This window comes from Oryctolagus cuniculus, chromosome 2 (genome assembly GCF_051225735.1).
Source record: "Oryctolagus cuniculus isolate XC-2025 breed Fujian yellow rabbit chromosome 2, ASM5122573v1, whole genome shotgun sequence".
Taxonomy (NCBI): Eukaryota; Metazoa; Chordata; class Mammalia; order Lagomorpha; family Leporidae; genus Oryctolagus; species Oryctolagus cuniculus.
Window position 1 is genome coordinate 169699409 of NC_142868.1, and position 27962 is coordinate 169727370.

The 27962-nt window shown below is 39.2% G+C and overlaps 1 protein-coding gene across 6 annotated transcripts in view; it reads left to right on the forward strand.

Annotated features, from left to right (window-relative positions):
- The window catches only part of ATL2 (atlastin GTPase 2), a 58645-nt gene that overhangs the window by 23794 nt on the left and 6889 nt on the right, over positions 1–27962 (forward strand). For 3 of the 6 annotated variants that reach the window (XM_002709913.6, XM_002709914.6, XM_051839515.3), the window contains exons 2-9: positions 6554–6798; positions 17396–17530; positions 18085–18189; positions 21456–21506; positions 21778–21834; positions 23712–23804; positions 25993–26131; positions 26917–27044. In XM_002709913.6, the coding sequence (XP_002709959.1) occupies positions 6554–6798; positions 17396–17530; positions 18085–18189; positions 21456–21506; positions 21778–21834; positions 23712–23804; positions 25993–26131; positions 26917–27044 (953 nt within the window). The remainder of the gene's footprint in view (positions 1–6553; positions 6799–17395; positions 17531–18084; positions 18190–21455; positions 21507–21777; positions 21835–23711; positions 23805–25992; positions 26132–26916; positions 27045–27962) is intronic. The other 3 variants (XM_089326540.1, XM_070069228.1, XM_051839544.2) reach the window with 1 other exon arrangement.

The window sequence follows — 27962 nt, forward strand, 5'->3', positions numbered from 1 at the left end:
TTTGAAATAATACTGTTGACTTTGCAATCAACTAAAGGTGCCTTGTAATGCAAAGACTATTCCTTTAATGGTCTTTGCAAATCTCTGAATAGTAGTTATGTGGGTCAAGTATTGTTGCATTGTTGACCAGGAATATACTGATCTTCACTGGAGTAATTCTGTCCTGTAGAAGAGGGACAGTCATTGCTTTGAACATAATGGATGCCATATATCTCCTTAGTTTGGAAACTGACAGGTTCAAGTGGAAGACCTTTTAAAAATTTTGGCTGGGAGAGTGTAAGAACCCCAGGAGTAACTTGTTGCTAGTCAGATCAAGCAATTGGTTGAGAATTTCAGATAAGGCATGTGTCCTGTGAAACTATTAGGTGTTTGTTCAAAAAAGAACAGGAGCCCAAACTTTGGAAATTTATCTCTGCTATTTGCATTTGCTGTATTTATTTCTTTTTCCATTCATCTGCTGACACATGGATTGATTAGCTATTGTAAATAGTGCTGCTGTAAACATGATGAAGCAGGTATCTTTGATACAGTGGGTTCATGTCTTTTGTGTATATGCCCAGTAGTGTGATTGCTGGATCATATGGCAGTTCCATTTCTAGTTTTTTTTTTTATAAAACAAATCTCCATGTTGTTTTCCATAGTGGCTGCACAAAATTACGTTCCCACCAGCAGTGTCTAAGTTGTCCCCCTTTTGCCTGATGTTGTTGCCTACTGGGTAAGCCATCACCTGTAGCATTGTAATCCCATAGAATCCCAGCTGCTTCACTTCCAATCCAGTTCCCTGCTAATGCACCTGGGAAAGCAGCAGAGGGTGGCCCAAGTCCTTGGGCCCCTGTACCCACATGGGAGACCTGGAAGAAGCTCCTGGCTCCTGGGTTCGGCTTGGCCCAGACCTGCCTGTTGCGGCCATTTGGGGAGTAACCAGTAGTTGGAAGATCTCTGTCTTCTCTCTATGTGTAACTCTGCCTTTCAAATAAATATATCTTTAAAAGACAGAGGGAAGGAGGGAGGGAGTGAGAGAGAGAGAGAGAAAAGAGAAAGCCAGGTCTCTCATTCGAGTACAGGGCCCAAGGACTTGGGCCATCCTCCACTGCTTTCCCAGGCCATAGCAGAGAGCTGGATCGGAAATATAGCAGCTGGGACTCCAGGACTGCAGGTGTTAGCTTTATCCACCACTCCACAGTGCCAGCCCCCCCCCCCCCCCCCATTGCTTTTTGTATATTTGTTGGCCGTTTGTTCATTTCCTTTGCTCATTTCTTAACTGGATCAGATTTTTTTTCTTACTGGGTTATTTTGAGTTACTGATACATTCTGGGTATTAATCGTTTATCAGATAAGTGGATTGCAAATATTTTCTTCCATTCTGTTGGAGTGTCTTCAGTCTCCTGTTTCCTTTGCTGTGCAGAAGCTTCTGAGTTTGATATAATCTCACTTGTCTAGTTTTGCTTTTGTTGCCTGCGCTTTTGGGGTCTTCTCCAGGAAATCATCACCTAAACCAACATCTTGAAGTATTCCCTGTATTCATAGTTTCAGGTCATACATTTAGGTCTTTGATTCTTTTTGAATTGATTTTTGTGTATGGTGAGAAGTACAGATCTAATCTCATTCATATATGCATGCAGTTTTGCCATCACCATTTATTGAAAAGAATGTCCTTTCTCCAATGTAGAACCTTTTGTCAAAAATCAGTTGATTGTATATACATGGATTAGTTTCTGGGCTCTCTATTCTGTTCCATTGATTTGTTTTTTTATGCAAATGCCCTGCTGTTTTAATAACTATAACTTTGTAGTGTGCTTTGAAATTAGGTATGGTGATGTGTTCAGCTTGATTTTTCCCCCCCCCCAGCGTTGCTTTCTGTGTTCTGGGTCTTTTGTGAGTGCATATGAATTTTAGGATCTTTTTTCTAATTTTGTAAAGATTATCATTGGTACTTTGACAGTGATTATATTGAATCTAGGGTCATTTTAATGTTATTTCAATTATGAATATGGAGTATCTTCATTTTTTGTGTTGATTCTTTCATCAGTGTTATGTAATTTTCATTGTAGAGAAAATTTCACTTTGGATAAATTTATTACCCAATATTTGATTTTTTTTTTTTGTGGCTACTGTGAATAGATTTTTATTTCTCAATGAGATCATTATTAGTGTATAAAATACCACTATTTTTGTATGTTGATTTTTTAATCCTGTGACTTTACTGACTTGTTCATCAGTTCTAACAGTTTTTGCTGGAGTTTTTGTGTACCATATCATCTGCAAACATGGTTGTTTAGACATTCTCCTCCCAACTTGCTCTTGCTGATACTTCTAATACGGTATTGCATTAGAGTGGTAAAAGTGGACAACCTTGTTTTGCTCCACATTTGAGGGGAAATGCTTCCAGCTCTTCTGCATTCAATATGATATTGGCTGTTGGTATGTCATATATAGCCTGTAATAATTTTGAGGCGTGTTCCTTCCATATCTAATTTTTTGAGTTTTTTTTTTTTATCATGAAAGAATGTTGAATTTTCTCAGATGGCTTCTCTTCATCTGTTGAGGTGATCATAATGGTTTTGTTCTTCATTTTGTTGATCTGGTTTATGATGTTTGTTGATTTGTAAATGTTGAACTACCCTTGGATCTTGGGATAAATCCCCCTGGATCATGATGTATGATCTTTTTCATGTAATAATGGATTTAGTTTGCTAATATTTTGTTGGGATTTTTTACATCTGTGTTCATCAAGTTTTTTAGTCTGTAGTTTTCTTTTTGTGTTGTGTCTTTGTTGGTTTTGATATCAGAGTGATGCTGGCTTCCTCATGATTCCTATGTTCCTATGTTGACATCTGCAAATCACGTGTAATATTCTTTTTTTTAATGGAGTAGGTTTCATTGGAAAAGACTTTCTCATTTAGATGGAATATGGGGTATCCCTTGGGTTGTTTATTTGGCTTTGGTACTAAGTCCAAAATGTAACCTCTAAGTAATTTCTTCAGTAGTAATCAGTGTCAACAATGTCTACAAGTGCCACAGCTGTTTAGTCTGCAGTAGTTTGTGGAAGTAATAGTTTGACTTTGAAGTGGACATGAGTTCCAAAAGTGTATATTTAATTCCCAGAGAGTTGAGTGTCAATCACACTAGGGTTTATGATAGCTGTAGCTGCGTTTGTTTTTTGACAGGCAGAGTGGACAGTGAGAGAGAGAGAGAGAAAGGTCTTCCTTTGCCGTTGGTTCACCCTCCAATGGCCGCACTGCGCTGATCCGATGGCAGGAGCCAGGTACTTCTCCTGGTCTCCCATGGGGTGCAGGGCCCAAGCACTTGGGCCATCCTCCACTGTACTCCCTGGCCACAGCAGAGAGCTGGCCTGGAAGAGGGGCAACCAGGACAGAATCTGGAGCCCTGACCGGGACTAGAACCCGGTGTGCTGGCGCCACAAGGTGGAGGATTAGCCTAGTGAGCCGCGGCGCTGGCCTGTAGCTGCGTTTTTGGTGCCGTAGGACGTAGGAGGCTGTTCTCTTTTGCCATAAGGCAAGCTTAATTAATTCTGGGGCTTGTGGCACCAACGACTATGGCCCTTGGATTGTGATGTGGATAAGGCCTTCCCCAGTTCCTGCTATGTTAAGGCTTCTAGCATCAACAGCCCAAGCCACAGCTCTGGGAGATGTTAAGAGGATCTTGCTCCAGTCCGGTAGATTACACCAAGGCTTGCACACTAGTAAGTGTGAATCTGCAGCACTGGAATGCCTGTAGGCTCTTCCCTAGGTCCCATAGGGTATGTGCTGGTGACTCTCTAATCAGCAAGGTGGCATCCCCTGGCAGGGTAGCTGGGAAAGGAGTGGTGAGCTGTGGTGATGAGTATCCTCTTTCTTCACTGTCCTCCAGAGTCTTTATGCAGTTTGCACCTCCTTACTGAAGTTTTTCCCTCTGTCAGTATCTGCAGGTCTAACATTTTATATATAGAATCCTTTTCCCAGCAAGATGGCATCCCCTGGCTGGGGAGCCAAGGTAGGAATGGTAGGCATTGGCAGCGTTAGTAGGCAGTGGCAGGGTAAGACGTGCTTTCCCTCTGCTGGTTTTCGGAGTCCTGTGATGTTTGTAGGAACTGCAACTGCAGTTTTCTCTCAGCTAGGTTTCTGCAGTTACAGGTCTTCCCTTGTCCTCAAACTGCTTTCTGGCTGAGGTGGTTGCAGATCCTCTATTCAGCCATCTTGATCCTCTCCTATTAAATTAGGGATGCAGAAGCTTTATTGTGTTATTTTGGAATTTTCTTTGCATGCTATCATCGCCCTTTATGTTCTACAATGAAAAATTACATTCACTGTTCATATCCTTCAGAAAATTCATGTAGAACAGAATTAAAAGTTTATTTTGGAGCCGAAATTTTTTTTAAAATCCACGCATAGTTTTCTTATAATATGTATTTTTCAAAATTAAGACTTAATTGAGAGAGAGGCTGTTCTTAGTATTGTTGCTTACCTATATTTGTAGTGGGAAATCTTGTGTTCTTTGTCCTGTTATAGAAGCAGTGAGAAATCCACAGGTACTAGAACATTAACTTTTTTTTAACTTTTATTTAATGAATATAAATTTCCAAAGTACAGCTTATGGATTACAATGGCTTTCCCCCTCCATAACTTCCCTCCCACCCACAACCCTCCCCTCTCCTGCTCTCTTTCCCCTTCCATTCACATCAAGATTCATTTTCAATTCTCTTTATATACAGAAGATCAATTTAGCATATATTAAGTAAAGATTTCATCAGTTTGCACCCATGCAGAAACACCAAGTGAAAATAAATTACTGTTTGAGTACTAGTTATAGTATTAAATCATGATGTACAGCACATTAAGGACAGAGATCCTACATGAGGAGTAAGTGCACAGTGACTCCTGTTGTTGACTTAACAAATTGACACTCTTGTTTATGGCGTCAGTAATCACCTTAGGCTCTTGTCATGAGTTGCCAAGGCTATGGAGGCCTTTTGAGTTTGCCGACTCTGATCATATTTAGACAAGGTCGTAGTCAAAGTAGAAGTTCTCTCCTCCCTTCAGAGAAAGGTACCTCCTTATTTTTTGACCTAGAACATTAACCTTTTTTTTTTTTTTTTTTTTTGACAGGTGGAGTGGACAGAGAGAGAGACAGAGAGAAAGGTCTTCCTTTTGCCATTGGTTCACCCTCCAATGGCCGCAGTGGCTGGCATTCTGAGGCCGGCGCTGATCCGAAGCCAGGAGCCAGGTGCTTCTCCTGGTCTCCCATGCAGGTGCAGGGCCCAAGGACCTGAGCCATCCTCCACTGCACTCCCTGGCCAGAGCAGAGAGCTGGCCTGGAAGAGGAGCAACCAGGACTGAATCCAGTGCCCCGACCATGACTAGAACCCGGTGTGCCGGCGCCACAGGCGGAGCAGTAGCCTACATTAACTTTTTAAAAAAATATTTATTGGGCCGGCACCGTGGCTCACTTGGCTAATCCTCTGCCTGCGGCGCTGGCACACCGAGTTCTAGTCCTGGTCGGGGCGCCGGATTCTGTCCCGGTTGCTCCTCTTCCAGTCCAGCTGTCTGCTGTGGCCCGAGAAGGCAGTGGAGGATGGCCCAGGTCCTTGGGCCCTGCACCCCATGGGAGACCAGGAGAAGCACCTGACTGGTGGCTGCAGCGCACCACAGGAGTGGCCACTGGGGGGTGAACCAAAGGAAAAGGAAGACCTTTCTCTCTCTCTCTTTCTCACTGTCCACTCTGCCTGTCAAAAAAAATTATTTATTTATTTATTTATTTGAAAGGCAGAGTTACGCAGAGGCAGAGAGAGAAAAAGGGAGGGGTAGGTAGGTCGGTTGGACTGTTGGTTGGTCTTCCTTCTGCTGGTTCACTCCGCAGATGGCTGCAACATCTGGAGCTATGCTGATCCCAAGCCAGGAGCCGGGAGCGTCTTCCCAGTCTCCCACGCGGGTACAGGGACCCAAGGACTTGGGCCGATTTCTGCTTCCCCAGGTCATGGCAGAGAGCTGGATGGAAGTGGAGCAGCCAGGTCTTGAACCGGCATCCAAATGAGATGCTGGCACTGCAGGTGGTGGCTTTAGTGGCTATGCCATAGTACTGGCTTCATAGAACATTAATTTTTTTTAAGATTTATTTATTTATTTGAAAGATTTACACAGGAGGAGAGGCAGAGAGAGGTCTTCCATCGCTGGTTCACTCCACTCCACAGATGGCCACAATGGCTGGAGCTGCACCCATCTAAAGCCAGGAGCCAGGAGCTTCCCCCAGGTCTCCCACGTGGGTGCAGGGGCCCAAGGACTTGGGCCATCTTCTACTGCTTTCCCAGGCCATAGCAGAGAGCTGGATTGGAAGTGAAGCAGCTGGGAATTGAACCGGCGCCCATATGGGATGCCGGCACTACAGTTGGCGGCTTTACCTGGTAGGCCACAGTGCCAGCCCCAGAACATTTTTTGTAACTGTCCTCAAATGATCTGTAAGGGGGAAGAGTTTTTGAAGTTGTGTTTCAGTTGTAGTTCTTAAGCAAAAGTTTGTAATACAGGGAATCAAATAACCTGTTTTCTTTTTCTAATTCTAGGTGAGAATTATGAAGATGATGACCTAGTAAACTCTGATGAGGTTATGAAGAAACCATGTCCAGTACAGATTGTTCTTGCTCATGAAGATGACCATAACTTTGAACTTGATGAAGAAGCTTTGGAACAAATATTGCTACAGGAGCACATACGAGATCTTAACATAGTAGTGGTATCCGTGGCAGGAGCTTTTCGTAAAGGGAAATCATTTCTGCTGGACTTCATGCTTAGATATATGTATAACAAGGTGAATAGTGTCTTTTAAATTGAACCAAATTAAAAACAAACCTAACCAACCTTTTTGTTTTTAGATAGCTAAAATCCACCAAGATCTGTATCTTTAATTTTATAGAAATACAGTTCTTACAGGATTTCTGTTTAAGGCAGTAACAGAAGTTGTTTGAACTCTTGATTCTCCATCACCATAGTTCCTTTTGCGTACAATACATGTATGCACAATGATGCATGTGATTGAGCATCTGTTCTGGGTCTCTGTCCCAAGATGTCTGAATGTACCTTGAAGGTCTCTGGAGTATTATTTATCTTTCCTTCCATTTTGTTATTTCTCCTTGATGTCTCTTTCCTTCTTGGCCACCTTTCCAGTGAGTGAAGTAGGCAGATAGAGACCCCTAGAAAAGTACACCTATGTTACTCAAATAAGTACCTTTTAGTGGCTGTTACTTTTTTTAAAAATTTAATTTTTAATTTATTTGAAAGTTGGAGAAACAAATACTGCCTATTTGCTGGTTCACTCCCCAAGTGCCCACAACAGACAGGAGTTGGGAACTCAATCTAGGTCTCTCATGGATGGCAGAGGCCCATGTACTTGAGCCATTACCTGCTACCTCCCAGGGTTCAGGAAGCTGGAATTGGAAGTGCAGGCAAGACTGTAACACAGACACCATGATATGGGATGTGGGTGTCTCAGCTGGCATCTTAGCCACTGTGCCAAATGCCTGTGCTTAGTGACACTTGGGAATAATGTGCAGTTTCTTAACAGTGGCTTCCATAACTTTCTATGACCTTTGAGGCTCATCTCTTGCCTCCATATGTCAAATATGAAGGGCTTCAAAAAGTTCATGTAAATTCTTTGTATTTTCATTTTGTTTTTTCATGAAATTTTTAGAGCCCCCTCATGTACTGTAGTTTTTGTTGTTCCTGGAGTATGTTTTGCTGTTTGTCAAATCTTGCTGTATTCTTGGCTGATCTTTTCACAGGAGTGCTTTCCTGACTTTTAAGACTATACCCTCATCTCAGCTCACACAGCTAAGATTTTATTGATATTACTTAATTTTTTTCTGGCTAAGTTAATTTCTATTGGGGTGTTCCTTCTTGATAATCCTAACATAAAAATTGGGCCTTGGTAGGCATGTATCTATTTTGATTGATGAATCTTCCTTCCTCTATACAACTTCACTCTCCCCCGTGACTTGTATCAGAATGTTTTTCCCCTCCCCTCTCCTCCTTTCCCCTCTCCCTTCCTTTCCCCTCTCCCTTCCTTTCCCCTCTCCCTTCCTTTCCCCTCTCCCTTCCTTTCCCCTCTCCCTTCCTTTCCCCTCTCCCTTCCTTTCCCCCTCCCCTCCTTTCCCCTCTCCCCTCCTTTCCCCTCTCCCTTCCTTTCCCCTCCCCCCTCCTTTCCCCTCCCCCCTCCTTTTCCCTCCCCCCTCCTTTCCCCTCCCCCCTCCTTTCCCCTCCCCTTCCCTCCCCTCCGCTCCCCTCCCCTTTGCTCTCCACCCCTCCCCTCCTCTCATCCCTTTCCCCTCCGCTCCCCTCCCCTCCCGCTCCCCACCCTCTCCCCTCTACTCCCCTCCACTCCCCTCCCCTCCCCTCCCCCCCCACCTCCTTTTCCTCCCTCCCTCCCTCCCTTCCTTCCTTCCTTATTTGAGAGGCAGAAAGAGAAAGAACTTCTATGCTCTGGTTCACTCCCCACAGTGGTAGAGATAGGGCTGAAGCGGGAGGGCCAGACCCTCAGTCCAGGTCTCCATGTGGAGGTCAGGAACCCGTTTACTTAGCCCCCACTGCAGTTTCCCAGGGTCTGCATGAGCAGGAAGCTGGAGTCAGGAGCCAGAGCTGAGAGTTGAATCCAGGTACTTTGATGTGGGATGCGGGCATCTTTAACTACTGGGCTAAGCACCTACGCCCAGGATGGTTTTTTTTTTTTTTTTTTTTTTTTGGTAAAAGATTTATTTTATTTATTTGAAAGACAGAGTTACAGAAAGAGGTAGAGAGAGAAGGTCTTCCATCTGCTGGTTCACTCCCCAGATGACTGCAATGGCCAGATCTGTGGCGATCCAGAGCCAGGAGCCAGGGTCTCCCACATGGGTGCAGGGGCCCAAGGACTTGGATCATCTTCTACTGCTTTCCCAGAGCATAGCAGAGAGCTTGATCAGAAGAGGAGCAGCTGGGACTAGAACTGGCACCCAATGGGATGCCAGCGCTTTAGGCCAGGGCTGTAACTTGCTGCTGGCCCCAAGGATGTTTTTCTAGCAGTGAAATTTGGCCTTAGGGAATAGGCATTTGATAGGGACCAAGAAAGAATTGGAGCACTAGGGAAGTCTGACTTAATAAAGACTTTTGACATTCAGAAGCCTCATGAAGACAATAGAAGTAACACTTTGACAGAATTCTGTAATTACTTAAACACCTATCAGGGTGCTACATTTATGAGTTCTGTATAAATCTGTAACTGGGCATATCTCTGCCTTGGGATAAGAAACATTCTCTGTTGGTTTTCCAGGAAACTGTTCAGTACATTCTTTTCACAGGAATCTTTTCAGGCATTCTAAAATATGCCTGAATATCAAGAATGTAGTTGCAATTAAAAAAAAAAATTGCGTCCTTAAGGAATTGAGAAAGATATATTTTAAAGTTTTTTAAAATTTAGACTTGATTAATTTCTCAGTTTGACATCTGGAAGAGAACAATGTATAAGTAGTGGCATATTGTTTTTCTGAAAATCTATATACTTTTAAAAGTGCTAGAGAGTCTCTGTACTTTGAGGCCTTCTGAAGTTACCTTGTATATATTGTATTCATCTGTGTCTGAGCTGTTCACTGCACGTGATTCGATTCCAGGTAGGTCACAGATAGTGAGTAGAATGTTAGAAGGGGAAGGAAGCTTAGATCACTTGCCTAAGAATAACAGATAAGTTTCACCTCAGTTGCCATTTCTGATAACTGCTCTGATCAATTGGTAGCGGCAGTTTAGAGGAGAGTAGCAGCCTGTATTTGTCATGTATTTACAATCACTGATAATAAAAGTTCCCCTTCTTGAAGCCACAGAAAGAATATGATGGCTTGAGAATATAACTCATCTAGTTAGTGGCTCTAAGTTGAAATATCTAAGTTTTCACTTGTAAGATTCCCATAAATAATTCCAGTTATAAGTCACCTGTTTCTGTTAACCAAAAATTACATTAAACTGTGCTTTTTGGAATAGCATGACTCCAATGGATTTAGTGCTTTTCCTGTGAGATGGAAATAAAGGGGAAATAGCAGTGGGTTAGCTTTCAGTTTCTTTTATTGACATGTGTGCATATAGAGATGGGGTACTTGCTTAAAAAAGTTAAAGAACAGTGGCTTATGTTGACTTTGTATATATTCTGCTTTGAACCAAGTCAGTATGTGTAAAGATGCAGTTCCCCAAAGGGGCTAAACAGGTAAATTTTTCACATTATAATTTAGAAATAGATGAGTATTTTCATTTTGAGTAGTTAGGGAATAATATCATAAAGCTGAATGTGAACACTTATCTCTTGAATAAAAATTTTTAGTAGCAAAGTATCTAAAACTAAGAACAACATTCTGGGATTTTTACTAAAAATCTTCATGAAGTACAGGGCATATTCTGATTTTTAGGTCTCATTTTCTTGTGAAGTAAGTAACTTTGTGTAGATTTTTCAGCCTAAGAAAATAAGTTGAAGTGTGGGAAGAAAGACATTGTCTTACAAACTTTAGGTGAAGTAGTTTCTAGAATAAAATTTCCTCACATTATGTTAGAATTAATTATTAATTATAGTAAGACTTTCACCATGAAATGGTGAGAAAAGAAAGTATAACTAGAGTTGCTGATTTACTGAATTGAAAGCACAGTAATCATTTTGAGCTGATCTTTGTTTGCCATGAATGCTCTAATAATGAAATACCTCAGAAATTCAAGTATTATGTAACAATTTTGAAATAGAATATTTGTTACTTGGAGAGGTACTTGAAGTTTTCCAGTGAAACAGTTGTAAACAACTTAATATAAATACTGTTAGGACTGTTGGGTTCATTATGTCAATTTCTTTTAAAAATCATTACTTCATGTGTAAAAGAGGTTAAGCAAGAGATTAAAATCTATAGTCAGAGACAGAATTGGTGTTGAGATAGCTTGACTTTCCTTTGAAATATGTGTGTCTTTTTTCAAGTGCCTCTCAGTCTCTGATTCTGATTAATTTATTCAGGAATGTAGTTCAGATAAAGATTTTTTCCTCTTTAATTTTTTTCTTTGTTTTCAAAAAAATTCAATTTATATTCAGAAAGGTGGACAATTCTTAATTGGATACTTGATGACATTTTAAATATATAAGTTTTATCACCACCCAGGTAAGTATAGTGAACCCTCACCTCTGCGTTCTCTCCTGTTTATGTCTATCCCTCAAAAGTAACCACTTTTCTGAACTTCTCATCACAGGCTTGTTTCATCTGTTTTTGAACATCACATGAATAGAATCATACCATAGTACTGTTTGACTTAATTTCATTAACACTGTAGCTGTGAGTTGTCCTTCGGCTTTGGCATGTAGTGATAGTTCATTAATTTTGTTGACTTTTGTATTCTGTATGATTTTATCTCATTTATCTATTTATCTGTCAGATATTTGCTTTGATCTTCAAATTTTTAGTCAGCTGATTTTTCTGAATCATACACTTCGAAACTATAAATTACTACCCTGTCAATAGGAATTGTTAGAAAAATATTGACAATTATCACATCTGGCTATTATAAAAGTTTCAAGGTTTTCAAGGGTCAAAACTTAATTTAGTAGAATTAAATTCTATAATGTAAAAATTAACACAGTGCTTGGGATATTGACCCTAAGTAATGGTGATAGCTGTTATTGAATTCTTCTAGTTAAATTGCTTTTTTACAAAAAGTTATTTGAGAGGAAGAGAAAGTGCATCTGTGTGAGAGAGTAAGCTTCCATTCACAGGTTTCCTCCCCACGTACCTGCCAACAATTGAGGTTGAAGCTAGGAGCTGGGAACTGAATCCAGGTCTTCCATTAGGTAGTAGGGACCCATCCACTTGAATTCTCATTTGCTGCTTCCCAAGTATGTACACTGGCAGGAAGCTGGAATCAGGATTGGATCTTGGAATTGAACCCGGGCACTCTGACATGGAATTAATCACGAGGCTATACTTCCATCCCTAGTTAATTATTCTGTACAGTGGTGGTTGATTTGCTTTTTTTCTTATTCCATATTTTTCCTTTCAAAAACTCTTATTAAAAAGCTTAAACGCATGTGAAGATAGAAAGTAGTATAATAAATGCCCATGTACTTGGCAATTAGCAGTTAACTCCATTATCTGTATACTAACTCACTGAACACTTTATGTGTTGTTTTAAAATAAATTCCAGAAATCATTTCATTAGTAAATACTCTAGTATGTGTCTCTTAAAGATAGACTTTTGATATAGTAATGTCATTTTATTTTAAAATCAGTTCCTGAATATTAAATGTCTAAATATTGTTCAGCTTTGCAATAGCCTCAGATATGTTATTTAATCTTTAGTGGTCCAGATCCTTCCAAATGTGGTCCATAATATGATTGGTTGTTTCTACATTGTTATAAACTCTAGATTTTCCTGTCTCTTTCTCTTTCTTGGCAATTTATTTGTTGGAGATTATTGTTGATCTTACGGAGTTTTCCCACTCTGGATTTGCTGATTGTATAGTTTCATATGTTTGTCCTATGAATTTTCTGTAAATTGTTAATTTTAGTGACTTGGTCCAAGTTTGACTCTTAACAAGAGTACTTCATAGATGATGAAGATGTCTTCTATCGAGATATGTTATCTTTTAAGATAATGTTTAATATAATGGTTTTGGAATTTGTACTGAGTTGTAGGTTCTCTGATTACTAAGCATTAGATAGATATTATCTTAGTATTCACAATAACCCTCTGTAGCAATATTAGTATTTCAACTTGGTAGTCGGATGCCCAAGCCTTTATTCTAGAAAACTATTATGTAAAATTATATTTAGTCTTTTCTTCTATATATTTCTAGTATGTGAAGTACAGGAACTTTGTTGGATCTTACTGCACTGAATTGTTCTTTGTAAATGCTCACTTTTCACTATTTGCTCCAAAGAAGTTGAAATGGACCATAGGAGGGCAACAGCTAGTGTAAACATGGTAACATTTTTGCTGCCCATGGGTAGCTAAGCTTAAGAATAAAGGTTATTTGCTCTGTTTGGTATGCAGAAGTTTGATTCCGTCTATGACATATTCGGCAAAGGCATTTTTAAGGGTTTTTAAAGGAAACAGTCCTTTATCTAATGTCTTTACTATTTACAGCTGCTCTCAAAACTGCTGCCAGAGATCAGGAGTAAAAACTGCCTTTAAATATTGCATGCACTGCTACAAATAACTTACCGAAAGCACAAATATCCCAGAATGAGCCCTGTGGAATGTTGAGCTAGATTTTACCATATTCTCGAAGACTAGCAGTGTTTGAGATGTAAGACTCATGGGAAATGTGTGAATACATGAAGAGAAACTTGATTTGTTTCATGTTGTTTTTAAAGAAAAATATGTATTTGAAAAAAGAACAATATTTTAAAGTATTTCTTCCTAGTATCATTTAATTTTTCATTGTGGTATTACTTCTGTGCAGTAAAAGGCAGAAACCCTAGTGTAGCCAGTCCTTTTTATGTATGTATTCTTTTTAACCACTGCCTCTCAGAACAGACAGAGGATGCTTCCTGCTTGCTACAGCTGCCCTCATCCCTGCTTTAATATCTCCAGTTCTTAGGTCCAGTTCATCATATATTAGTTTTGCCAACTTTGGAACTTCATAAAATATAGTCATGAAGTTTGTACTTTCTGTGTCTTTTTTTTTTTCTTTCAGTTAATATTAAGTCTAAGAGATCCATGTTAACATGGGTTAAAATGTCTTTATTGATGAGTTGTATTTCATTGAATGAATACATTGCAGTTTATTTACCTCTTTTGTTGATAAACATGAATTGTTTCTAGTTTTTGTATATTATGAATAAAGCTGCTATGAAAATTCTTGCACAAATTTTGGTGATGTTAAACACTTAATTTTGTTGGGTTTCTACCCGGAAGTAAAAATGCCAGTTCATGGGGTGAAATACCTATTTAACTCCAGTAGCTATTGCCACAATTTTTCCAAAGTGGTTTCACTGATTTGCGTTTCTACTGGCAATGTAAGAGACTTGTAGTTATCACAGAGCTTGTAAACAGTATTGTCAGTCTTTTTAATTTTAGGTATGTATTTTGTTAATTTCAAATCATTATGCTTGATGCAGGTTCATATGTTCATAAAACTGTTTTCCAGACAATGTAGGAATTCAGCTTATTTAACCATTGCTTTAACTGAATTTTCTTTTGTATATTTTACTAATTACAAGTGAAACATTGTGTGTGACTAGGGTAACAAGCTGCTAAAGTTTTGAATTTTACATTATTTTGCCAATCTGAGAAGTAGGCATGATTTATCAATTTTAAAGTCGTTAAGGAAAATAAACTGTCCTGAAGGAGTTATTGAGCTTATTTTTTTCTTGAACATAAGCTAAGGGGATTTGGGTACAAAGGTTGTGTGAACTATGGACTGCCTTTTTTTTCTTTTTAGTTTTTTTTCAAGTTAGCACAATTGGTGGTGCACTCCGTCACCCCCACCCCCACCTAAGATTTTTATTTTGGAACTGAAAATTTTTAAAAAATATTTATTCATATTTGAAAGGCAGAGATACACAGAGAGAAGTAGAAGGAGAGTGAGAGAGAGATATATCTTCCATCCCCTGGTTCACTTCCAAATGGCCACAATGGCTGGGGCTAGGCCAGGCGGAAGCCAGGAGCTAGGAGCTTCTTCTGGGTCTCCCAAGTGGGTAAAGGTTATCAAATGTTACTGGAGTTAGAGGAATCAGAAATAGATGAGATGAAATAATCAACAATGTATTTTTTTAAGTCCTTGTTGTAATGTTTTCAAAGAAGCTTTGTTGGTTGCGTTCCTGAATCTATTACCTGGAAATATTGTCGTTTGTAGCCTTTGAAATACTGTTTGTTCTACCTTTAAGCCCCAGATGTACACTCTGCCTCTTTTGTAATATCAAAATTATGGTATCTGTGTCATCACATATTTTGATTTTTGATTTGAGAAAAAATACTTTTTTTTTTCTGAAGACTATTAGATATAGGATTCTAAAGCAACTGGTTTAATTTAGGCCATTTTTTGGAAAAATAAGTAACAAACTCTTATTACATATAAGCACTATTCAAACACCAGCTTTTCATTTAGGTCATCAAGCATTTCTTTTATAATTAAAGTTCCTTTTATATTAATATTAACAATTTTTGGAGGAGAAATCTTTAAGGTAACAAATGTATCTGTACCTCATTCTCTACTCTCAGAGGACAATTTCTTAAGAGTACATTTTCTATAGATATTTTGGAGAAGACATCTTTTTTGCTTTTAAAGATTTATTTATTTGAAAGAGAAGGAGGGAAGGAAGGAGGGAGGGAGGGAGGTCTGTCTTCCATCCTCTGGTTCTCTTCCCAAATGGCCACAGTGGCCGGAGCTGAGCCAATTTGAAACCAGAAGCCAGGAGTTTCTTCTGGGTCTCCCACATGGGTGCAGGGGCCCAAGGACTTGAACGGTCCCCTGCTACTTTCTCAGATGCATTAGCATTTTTTAAGATGTGGTTTATTTGAAAGGCAGAGTTGCAAAGAGTGAGAAGGAGAGAGAGAGAGAGAGAGAGATCTCCCATCTGCTGATTCACTCCCCAAATGGCTGCAGCAGCCAGGATTGAGCCAGGCCAAAGCTATGATCCAAGGAATTTGTGGGACAGTGATAATTATAGATGGTTTGGAGTTTGTTGTGCTGTCACAGTAGGTGATAGTCTACATTTGGTTTTTGGCTGCCTTACATTTACTTTTCATAAAGTGCCTTACTTGTCATTGATCTTGCCTTAACTTTCTTCCACCCCCATGTGGGCTTTGCAATCTGTTTTAGATTAGATACTCAAGCAAATAAAGTATTTCTGAAGCAAAGCAGTTTTATCTTTGGAATACCTTGAGTATACTCAATGTGGACTTTTAAGCATACTAATGTCTAGACAACTTGCCTGTCAAAAGAACTCATATCCCAGATTTAACTTTTTAGATAAATTACCTTATACTATATTAAGTTTTGTGTAATTTTAGAATATTTGTAATAGTTCAGCTCTGTGGTTTTTGTTAAAACATTTTGGAAAATTATAAACATACCCCAATAAAGAGAATAGTGTAATGAACCCTAGTGTACCCATAATTTTGCTGGTCTTGTTTTCCTCTGTCCACCCTCGATTTTTTTTTTTTTTTGGATTTATTTTTATTTGAAATGAAGAGAGAAACACATTTTATATCTGCTGGTTCACCCCCCAAATGACCGAAGCAACTGGGGCTGAGCCAGGCTGAAGCCAGGAGCCAGGAACTGCGTCCAGGTCTTCCATCTGGGTAGCACGGGCCCAACCACTTGGGCCTTGTCAAGCGAATTAGCAGGGAGTTGGATTGGAAGTTAGGCAGCCAGGACTTGAACCAGCGCTTATGTAGGATGCTGGTGTTGCAGGCAGCTACTTAACCTGCTGCCCCAGAACATCAGCCCCAGCTGCCAGATATTTCAAAGCAAATGCAAGGCATATCCTTTGAGTATCTAATAATGTTTATCACACCAAATCATCTTTTTTTTTTTTTTGACAGGCAGAGTTAGAAGGAAAGGTCTTCCTTTTCCATTGGTTCACCCCCCAATGGCCGCCGTGGCCGGCGCACCGCGCTGATCCGAAGCCAGGAGCCAGGTGCCTCTACAGGTCTCCCATGGGCGTGTAGGGCCCAAGCACGTAGGCCAACCTCCACTGCACTCCCGGGCCACAGCAGAGAGCTGGCCTGGAAGAGGGGCAACCGGGACAGAATCCGGCACCCAGACTGGGACTAGAACCCGGGGAGCTGGCGCCGCAGGCGGAGGATTAGCCTATTGAGCCATGGCGCTGGCCTACCAAATCATCTTTCTTTACCCCAACTAAACACAGTCTGATCTGATACCTAGTTTGGGTTTGAATTTTTCTGTTGGATTTTAGAAAGACCTTTTTAAAAATAGTTGTTTTGTTTAAATCGGGTACCAGACAAATCTTGGGGTTATTTTTAAGAGAAAATTAAAGTAGTATGAAAACGTTTCTGTATAAGCTATTCTAAGAGTAATGCTATTTTGACAGTCATTCTGTCTGGAACTTAGTTTTACTTCTCTATATAGAAAGATGTTAATATAGCTGGTGTTTATGTTTTTCTCTGATTTCTAATTGTTTAGGAAATCTTTCCAAGAAGAGAAAAGTTGGGTATGACCCCTTTAACTAGAGGCCTACAGAGTGAGGTGATTAGAAGGAGTTTCTTCTGGAGGAGACCATATCTATGAGGCAGAGTCATACACTGTTTTGCAACTATTTGTCCGACGTTATACAGTGGATTTTATCTTTCTAGATGTAGTTTCCTCATCTATAAAATATGAAATAGGTGATTTCTTAAGTTTTTTAGTTCTTAGTTTTGTATGTGTTTTATTTTACATATATCTTTGATTTTAACAGGATTCTCCAAGTTGGATTGGTGGAAACAATGAACCATTGACTGGCTTTACATGGCGAGGTGGTTGTGAAAGAGAGACAACAGGCATACAAGTTTGGAATGAAGTATTTGTGATTGACAGACCTAATGGAACAAAAGTAAAATTCTGTTTATACATTTTACTATTTTTTTCTCCTGTATACTTTCCCGAGCTATTTTTCTGCTTTTAAAAATCAAAACAACACAGACTTATTAATGTCTAATAACTTTAAGACTATTTATTTGGCAGAGTTACAGAGAGGCAGAGGGAGAGTCAGAAAGGCCTTCCTTCTGCTGGTTCACTCCCCAAATGGCCACGATGGCTGGAACTGGGCTGATCTCAAGCCAGGGGCTTCTTCAGGGTCTCCCAAGTGGGTGCAGGGGCCCAAGGATTTGGGCCATCTTCTGCTTTCCCAGGCCATAGCAGAGAGCTGAATTGGAAGTGAAACAACCGGGTCTTGAACTGGTGTCCATATGGGATGCCGGTGGTGGCTTTACCTACTACACCATAGCACTGGCCCCAAATATCTGATAACTTTAACCTATGAACTATTATGTTAAAATGTGACGTATTTTTCTTGATTTAATTACTGATTTTATAGTTTGTTTGTATTTGATTTTTATGGCCATATTTGATGACTATTCTAAGTATTTTCAACTTCTAAATTCCCAGGTGGCTGTGCTGCTAATGGATACCCAGGGTGCCTTTGATAGCCAGTCAACGATCAAAGACTGTGCCACAGTGTTTGCTTTAAGCACTATGACTAGTTCTGTGCAGGTGAGAGATAAGTGGTGTGAACCTTTCACATAACCCTAAAACCTTTTACCCTTCCTTAAAATGCCTTGTGATTAAAAGAATAAGACTAAAATTAAAGAGTTGTTTCCCTTTCTTACTGGTCATTGACATTTGCATGTTTGCTGTTTTGGCCCACGATGTGGAATTTTATACTTTGGGTAGTTTTAAAGGAAGCAGTAATCTAATAGCCAATTCCTTTGTGTATTTTTTTTTCCATTATAGAAACTGTTTCTGTTTTTTAAGAAAAGGTGTTGCATGATATCTGTAATTGAAATCAGTTATAAGACTGCCAGACACAGTAAGCTGTAGAGTGTAGGAGTGTATTTTTCTGTTTGTTTAAGCCAGCAGAAGTCCGGTTTTCTGTTTGATATCTGTGACAACTAGTACTTGATTGTTTGAACTAAAATAGACACATAAGAATTCATATTTAATTTAGGAAACCTATGTGATGCTTATATAATAAGCTTAAAAGATTATAGCATTTGTGTCATTTAGAAAGGGGTGAAAACCACCCCCCTTTTAAATTAATTTATTTATTTTGAAGAGTTTCATAGAGAGGGAGAGGCAGAGGGAGAGAGGGGTCTTCCATCCATTGGTTCACTCCCCAGTTGACCACAATGGCTGGAACAGTGCTGATCCGAAGCCAGGAGCTTCCTCTGGGTCTTCCCATATTGGTGCAGGGGCCCAAGGACTCAGGCCATCTTCTGTTGCTTTCCCAAGCCATAGCAGAGAGCTGGATTGGAAGTAGAGCAGTCAGGACTAGAACCGGTGCCCATATGGGATGCTGGCACTGCAGGCTGTGTCCTTTACCTGCTACACCACAGCGCCGGCCCCCAAAATCCCTTTTATACTCAAATTGTGTGTGGTTTTCTGTCAAGTTCTGTTTTCTTCAAACTAGGCCAGTATTTAATTTTTGTTTTATGAGATCCTCTGTGGTTGATACCTCTGTGGCTGAAAAATGAATTATTGAAGTATGGTGGGTGGGCCATACAACCTGGTGATGTTATGTCAAGAAGTTTATTTGCAAATACTTTTTAAAAGGTAGGGGTAGATGAGTCTCCTAAGATAAGGAAGTCTTCTTAGTGGCAGTGAATTGTAGTTGATATTGTCACAGTGTCTTAGGACTTTTGGTATGCTTTCCAGTACTCTCTGGAACATAAGGCCATTCTCTGTGAGCTCCTGTTTTCCTCCTCCTCTATTTGAAGTGCCTGGCTGTCAGGGTGGAAAGAAGATAGCGTATTAATATGAGCTAATAGAGGAATACTTTTCAGCCTGGCTTTTGTTGATTATAGAGCTTGTCATTTCACTAAGTGATGCTACCGGGACCCTTAAGGTGACTTTTTTCCATTTTGTTCTACCTTTTTTTCTTCTCATTTTGTAGGATAACACAACTGTAATTTCTTTGAGAAAGCAGGAGCCATTTCTTTGAATTTTTATTGTTACCTTTTAGCTCCTCAAGTTAGTTGATTTTAGGACTTGCCTTAAATTGTAATGAAGGAATTCTTCGTCTTAAAACTTGTCCCTTGGTGTTCTTTATATATCCAGCTTTTTTTTTTTTTTAAAGATTTATTTATTTATTTGAAGGTAAGAGTTACACAGAGAGAGAAGGAGAGGCAGAGAGAGAGAGAGAGAGGTCTTCCATCCGCTGGTTCACTCCCCAGTTGGCCTCAATGGCCAGAGCTGCGCTGATCCGGAGCCAGGAGCTTCTTCCAGGTCTCTCACATGGCTACAGGGGCCCGAGGTCTTGGGCCATCTCTGCTGCTTTCCCAGGCCATAGCAGAGAACTGGATCAGAAGTGGAGCAGTCAGGACTTGAACCGGCCCCCATATGGGATGCCGGCACTGCAGGTGGCGGCTTACCGGCTATGCCACAGCGCTGGCCCCAATATCCAGCTTTTTGATAGGAGACTTGGTTTGGTCTTCTACTACCACTTAAAGCCAGTCAGTTACACCCATCTTGCTTGTCTCACGTGAGGATTTGTAGTAAAAAATGAGATCTAAATGAGAATGTATATGAAAGTAGTTTTTTAAAACTATGAATAATCAAGAAAGATTAATATCTCTGTTACTGCTTCCCCTCCCCCGCCATGCCCTTTAAGTGTGGGTTTCCCTTCTACATAAGATATTTGGCTGGTCTATGACAGATTGATCTTGTTATTTATTCTTTCAGTAAGTACTTACTAAGCACCTACTAAATATAAAGGAGTATGCTAAGTACTAATGATATAAGATAATGACCCCTCCCCTTCTTTCTTTGCTGCTTGCAGCCTGGCTCTGACAGTGAAAGGATCAGGACCTATTTCCAAATGCTAAAGCTCAAATGGATTAAAAATAGGGTGGTCATGGCATCAGGCTTTAAGTTTAAAGGTTAATTACCTCAGTCATTCATTACTTTTTAAATATACCCTGTTGGAATTAATTAGTAACTGAGAAAAATAATTTTAGGTTTGCTGGCCTGTATTGACTGTTTACATTCTTGACCTCCAAGTAGTTCAGCTAGGTTATCATTTACTTGCTGTTAGAACACATTCTTTGAACTAACACTGTGTGTTTAGGTATACTATCTCTTAGCAGAGTTGTTATCTGTAGATGCCCAGTTTTCTCCATGGCAGGGTAGGTTGCCCTCAAAAGCTCTATCTTAAAGGAACTACACTTTCTCTTCCCTGAGGACATTGGATCCTTCTTACTGGTCATGGTTGTTGGTGTCTTGGAAGGGCCTCCTGAAAATATTAGAAAGGGAAAGAGTGCCACCTACTGTTGTTTTCATTCGCTTACATGGGTTGGAAAATTTTCACATTTAGACTGATGAGTCTGAGTAAAAAGAGAACGTTAGAGATCTAAGATGGTGGTTGAAGTACTTGCTAATTAACTATGTATTCTGTTTGTACCAGGGAGGAATTTATCTTTGTAGAACTATTGCCCCTCAGATTTACTGACTTAGAAAAATGATTGTGGAAACTGCCTTCACTTAAAAAAAAAAAAAGATCATGTTATAACGTTAAAGAAACTTTGAGAAGCAAAAAAGCTACTGTGTACTATACTTGTTTATGCTTGCCACTTTATGCTTTGTATTCATGAATTTCTCAAATTTTTGCTGCCAGTTTTATCTTGACTGTTATTAGGAAAAAGAAAATTCTTTTGTGTGTCAACAAAGGTATGGCTAATAATTCATTTGTGCTGAATAAATGAAGTTACAAACCGTGTTTTCATAATAAAACACTAATAACAAAATATATTTTGTTTTAATAGGTGTATAATTTATCTCAGAATATTCAAGAAGATGATCTTCAACACTTACAAGTATGTATGTCTAAAAGAGTATTCAAAATATCTCATATTTTTGTGAATTCATACTTAGAATCCTTTAATATAACAAGATTGAATATTCTGTGGTTTTAAACTGACTCGTGACTTCTTAACTAGAAGAAATTTCAGTGTTAAAAAATTGAATGTGTAACTTTTAAATGATTTTAAAGGCTCTGACATTTGGCATTCAGATGTAGAATCGTCTTGCAAATTGTCTTCTTTCAATCTCTTTGGAGGCATTATTTTAAATAACGTGGCTTAATAGTTATTTACAGAGTATGGAAGACTTGCAATGGAAGAAATCTACCAGAAACCATTTCAGGTAACTAAGTATCACATTACTTAAAAAGTTTTTCTCTGTGAGAAGCTGTTATGCCATCTCAGCGTATAATTTTGGAGATACAAAGATATTACAACAAACTGAATTCTAGCAACAAATTCAGTGGAATTGAAACCAGTCTGCTGGTGACAGTAGCAGGCTAACAGGAGAGGAAAGAACAACAAATCTAGATTGATTCTTACCATTTTCACTAAGATTAATGAGTATAATATACTATTAATAGGTATTTAATTTTTAAAAATTAAGATATGGGGCATTTAACAGTAATGTCAGATTTCTTTTATACATTATAAACTACAAAATGTTCTGAGTTACTTTTTATAGCATGAGTATTTTAAGTTGAAGTTAGTCCTGTTATTATTCATTTTGGTTTCATATTGAAAAGTTCCAGATAGTCTATTTTTTTGAAGGAAGTGTAATTTACAACTTTCTGTTAGTATTGTTTGGTTACTTGCAGTTATAGTAGGGGAAAAGGACTTCACTCTTTGGCACATCAGTGTGTGAAGTGTTTCTTGTATGACAGCATTGCTAATGATTATTAGCACGTGGGCATGAATTCTGCCTCCTTTCTGGCTATTCTGATTTAAGTTATCGCTTTTATGAAGTAGTTGGGTAGGTTATAACTTCTTTTTGTGTAAATGGGTGAAATGTTCTGAACTGGGGTAATTTTGCCTCACAGAGAACCTTTGCCAAAATTTGGGATATTTTTAATTGTCACAGCTTTGGGAGGGAGGTTAGTGCTACTGGCCTCTATTGCAGAAATGCTTTTCTTTATGAAAGAGAGAGGGATGATGTGGGTGGGGGATAGATCTTCCTTTCTCTTGTTCTCTCCCTAAGTGATTGCCATGGCCAGGGCTAGGCTAGGCCAAAGCCAGAAGTCAGGAACTTTGTCCAAGTCTCTCACGTGGGTGCAGGGTCTCAAACACTTGGGCCATCTTCTGCTGCTTTCTCAGGTGTATTATTAGAGAGCTGGATTGGCACTGGTGCTCGTGGGGGATGCTGACCTTTCAGGCAGTGGCTTAACTTACTGCACCACAGCACCAGCCCCCAGATACGCTTCAGCATCCTGTAGTGCACAGGATAGCTGTGCTTAATTAACAGTAATCTGACCCTGTCAGTAGTGCCAAGGTAGAGAAGCCCATTCTTGATGAATAAAACATTCTGTGAAAGTGGTGTCTTGACACCAAATCTATAATCAATCTTGGTCTTTTAGTTATACAACCTTGATTTTGAATTGTAATCTATATGTGTTGGTATGCCTTTTGTTCATTTTTTAAAATCCCATATTACAGTTTGTGGTGATTCTACTTATATGCAGTGAATTTCTAAAATCACTTATTGTTAAAGGGGTAAGAATTTTGTTGGTTTAGGTGGGACCTTATATTACCATAAGCAATCCTAACCGTTGGGTTTCTTTAACTTTCAGTAAGGAGTGTTTCTTTTTTAATAATAGATTTCCCTTAAAAAAGTATTTATTTGAGAGACACAGAGAATGTTCCCATCTGCTGATTACTCAAATGCCTGCAAGGGGCTGGTCTGGGACTGTCTGAAACTGGGAGCCAGAAACTCAATTCAGGTTGCCCCCATGACTGGCAAGGACCCAGCAACTTGAGCTATCATTACCGGCTCCTTCCAGGATACACATTAATAGGAAGCTGGAATTATAAGTGGGTCCAAGACTGGAACCCAGGCATTCCCATCTGGGATATGGGTGTCCCAAGCAGTGTCTTAATGGCTAGGCCAAATGCTTGGCCTTCGATAAGGATTGTTTAGGAGAGAAAAGGTGGCTTCAGCTGTTAAAGTTGTAATTCTTTTTTCATAAAATTTTGTAAGAAATGATATATTTTCTCTGTATGTAGACGTTAATGTTTTTGATTCGAGATTGGAGTTATCCTTACGAACATTCATATGGTTTGGAAGGTGGAAAACAGTTCCTTGAAAAGAGATTGCAGGTAAGCCCCCATTTCCTAGAGATGAGAGCATAAGCACCAGGCCAGGTGAAGAGGTGGGCGGCCTGGATTGCTGCTTACCCTACCAACCTAAGTGTCATTGAGTACATTGTGTAACCCAGGTTACTCTGTACATAATTGGGGAAAAGTAAATTGGCTGCACTCCTGCCTTAGTGGACAATGTTCTTGAGCCAAGTATTTTTCTTAGAGCCAGTGAACAAGACATTGAAAGGTAACAATTTGAGGGAGACTTAGCTTTTTTGACATACTTAGATTTCTTGTACGTCTCTGGGCCAACTGAGCTTCTGACCCCTGGGGACAGGCTGGATACTGTGACTTTTTTGTGTGTGTTGAATTCAAAATGTGAATCCCTTTCTCAGAAGAACTCTATCTCTCATACAGTGCTAGAATGTAGAGCTAGCCAAGAGATCTTAAACAGCATCTAGTTCAGCCTTCTGATTTTATACACAATGAACCCAGAAAAATGACTTGCCTGTGGTCATTTAACTGATGACTGGAACCAGGACCCACATATCCTGACTCCTATGCAATATGCCACACAAAGGCATTCTGGGAAATAACCTCACCTATGTGATCATGGGGCACCCCAACCTGTGCCCTGTGGAAATACTTGATCAGATACGTACAGACTGCCTGTCTGCTTACATACAGAAAAGGTGCATGAGGACCCCTTTGTTCATGAGTGGGAGAATGCCATCTTTTGCTTACTAGGATTTTGTCTGTGTGATGCTGCATTTGGTTTCTCAGCTACATTCAGAAGCTTGAGGTGCAGTATAATTTTCTTATTCTTAATGTGAGATTAACTGTCAGATGATTATATTCTGAGTTTTCTGTGATTTCTTCAGAAAAAATTACCACAAAGCACATCAGACATACTAACTAAACTCTGAGTTAGGTCCCTTAAAGACAAGATTATTTAACATATTTCAGTGAAATGTGTATTTGAAAATTACTCAGATCATAAGTGTGTATGTAGCTTGATGAATTTGTACAAGATAAACATTGCCATATAACCAGCACCTAAAAGTGCCTGCATCTAAACATTAGCTCTTCAAACCTTCTACCACTGTCCTGATTTCTCCCAGGCTATGTTGGTCTTGTACTTTATGTGAATGAGATCACATACAGAGTATGTTCTCGTCCCCCAGCCTCCCATTTTTAGTTTCTGAGATTCATCTGTATGGTTTAGTTCATTTATTCTCATTACTATGCAGTATTCCATCGAATCAGTAGACAACAGTTACTCCATTTTACAGTTGATGAAGATTCCAGATTTTAATTATGAGTGAGTATTTTGTTGGAATAGTTTTTGAGTCTTTGGGACTCTTGAAAATGTTTCCAAGTTTAAAAACGCTTTTATTTTAGAATGTACAACCTATCTCCCCAAAACTCTGATAAGTAGCATACTGCATAAATAACCATGTAGAGAGAGCCTGAACCCCTAACAGGTCTGTAGTATTCTCTGATGCACTGGCACTGTTCACCTCAGCTCTTACTCTGCTCGGAGGCTCTCCTTTTTATTTGTAGGCATTTAAGTACGTGCTCTTTTGGTTTGTTTTTTTTTTCATTTTTAGTATTTTTTTTTTTTGACAGTAGAGTGGACAGTGAGAGAGAGAGAAAGGTCTTCCTTTACTGTTGGTTCACCCCCAAAATGGCCACTATGGCTGGCACACCGCGCTGATCCGAAGCCAGGAGCCAGGTGCTTCTCCTGGTCTCCCGTGGGGTGCAGGGCCCAAGCACTTGGGCCATCCTCCACTGCACTCCCGAGCCACAGCAGAGAGCTGGCCTGGAAGAGGGGCAACCGGGACAGTATCTGGCACCCCGACCGGGACTAGAACCTGGGGAGCCGGTGCCGCAGGCGGAGGATTAGCCTAGTGAGCTGCGGCGCCGGCCCATTTTTAGTACTTTAAAGGCAACTTTTGCTTACTGGTTTGTAAGTCACAACTGTAACTTGTTATTCAATATTAGATATTAGGACTTTGTTTCCTGGTTTAAGAAAATTTGAAGTCTTACCAAACTGTTCAGAAATGGGCCTTTTCTTATTTTTTGTATACTCCCTCTGGTGTAGAATCTGATTCAAGTGTGTGTGTGTATGTGTGTGTGTGTGTGTGCTCTGTTTTACATTTTTTTTCTCCTCCTTTTTACGTACCCTGTCTTCTTCTGCCCATAGGTAAAACAAAATCAACATGAAGAGCTGCAGAATGTAAGGAAGCACATTCACAATTGTTTCTCAAATCTTGGTTGCTTCCTTTTGCCACATCCTGGTCTTAAAGTTGCAACTAATCCTAGTTTTGATGGGAGATTGAAAGGTGGGAATTCCCATTCTTGCTACAATCAGATACTTTTTAGAGGCTGAAAAAAATTTTTTTAAATTATATGTTGTTCCTTAACTTTCCGGTTGGATACTGGAGGCTGTTTTGGTTCATTGTTACTGATGTGATTATAGTGCTTGCAAGTCATCACTGTAGCTTTCTATTGGTGTTTGCATCCGTCTAGTGCATTGCTTAACCTATTTTAGACTGGAGTCTGTCACCCAGCAGTGATGTTCCAGAAATTCTGAAGGCTGAGAACATCACTTTTCAAATTCTACCTGATGGCAGTCTGCCAAAAAAATCTTTGCCATTCTGTTGTTTTGATGTAATCAGATTTAGGCCTCCCTGTTTCAGTGGTATTTTTGTGTGTTTCAGGATAATGTTGAGTATTATGGCAGAAGGCATAAGTTGACAGAACTTTTACAGTGTGACTGGAGAAACAAAATCTAGTAATAAAATTTAATACAGTATAGTGCATTGTTTGCCTCTTTCGAAAAGAATATTTTAGTTAATACAGGATTTATTTTGATAGTCCATAATTTGTTTTATTTGTGTATTATTTGAACTGGAAGAATTACTAATAGGAGAATGGCAGAGCAGAGGGGATTATATTCTTCCTAGGAGATATGGCATATTTGGATGAGCATTTCTTTTATATGAACCTACCTTAAGTAATGGATACTGTGCCCTCTTTATTTCATAAAATAGGATTTTATGAACTCTTGCCAATGGAATTCTTTTCTTTTTGGTCTAATGATGTTGACCAATTTCATATCCACTAGATATTGATGAAGACTTTAAACGAGAGCTTCGAAATTTGGTTCCGTTGCTGCTTGCCCCTGAAAACTTGGTAGAAAAAGAGATCAGTGGATCTAAAGTCACTTGTAGAGATCTTGTAGAGTATTTTAAGGTAGGCAACCTCTTAAATTAATGGTTTGTCCAAGGTAGAAATGTAGCTGACTTACAACTCACATACATGTATAAGAAATTTCTTGTCTTTATTTCAGAGCAAAAAAAAAAAATTAGAATTTTTCTCCCTTGAGTTGAGTGGATCAGTGATATTTAAGGATATTTGAAAGATTTTTGTAGACTATTCTGTCTTTTGGAAACTGGTTTTATTTGTTCACAGATTTTTCATATGTTTTCTCCATGTCTGGTATGGAGAGAAGCTATTTATTAAACTGTACTACTGCTTTGTCACTTTGAGCGATAATAGGAATTAGGAATGTAATTCTCCACCCAAGTTCTTGATGAATGAAACTAAAAGTATCTATTTTTTTCCTGCTCTTCTCTAGTCTTGATAGCCTGTCTGTCAGAAAAAGACTCTTGTAGGGGTTGTGTTAGTTGCAGTACTTGCAGAAGATGGAAGGGGAAATAAGTGGATTTCTGTTAACTTTTGGACACTTGATCACTCATATACCGTCTTTGTTAGTTACGCATTAATTTTCTATCAGTAGAAGGTTAAGATAAAAGACTGCTGTATTGGCTTCTAAAAATTCCCATTCATTCCTTTTTACTCTTGAACTACAATTAGGTAATTTTTTTTCTTCAGCTTAAATATAATTGAAGCTGTCAGAGTAAAATACAAGTAAATACAGAGTAAAATTCAAGTGTTTTGTAACATGTCTATAAGAAACATTGGCAGTAAAAAATTATGGTTTTCACCTCATAAAAGGATACTATTTTATATGCAACTTTTAAATAGGAGATATAACTTCTATTTAAGTTGGAATTATATTTAGAAATATTTCTTTTGTGTATTATTTAGCAGTATATGTATTTAATGATATTGAGAATAGAGTTTAACTTTGAAATGAGATTATATGAT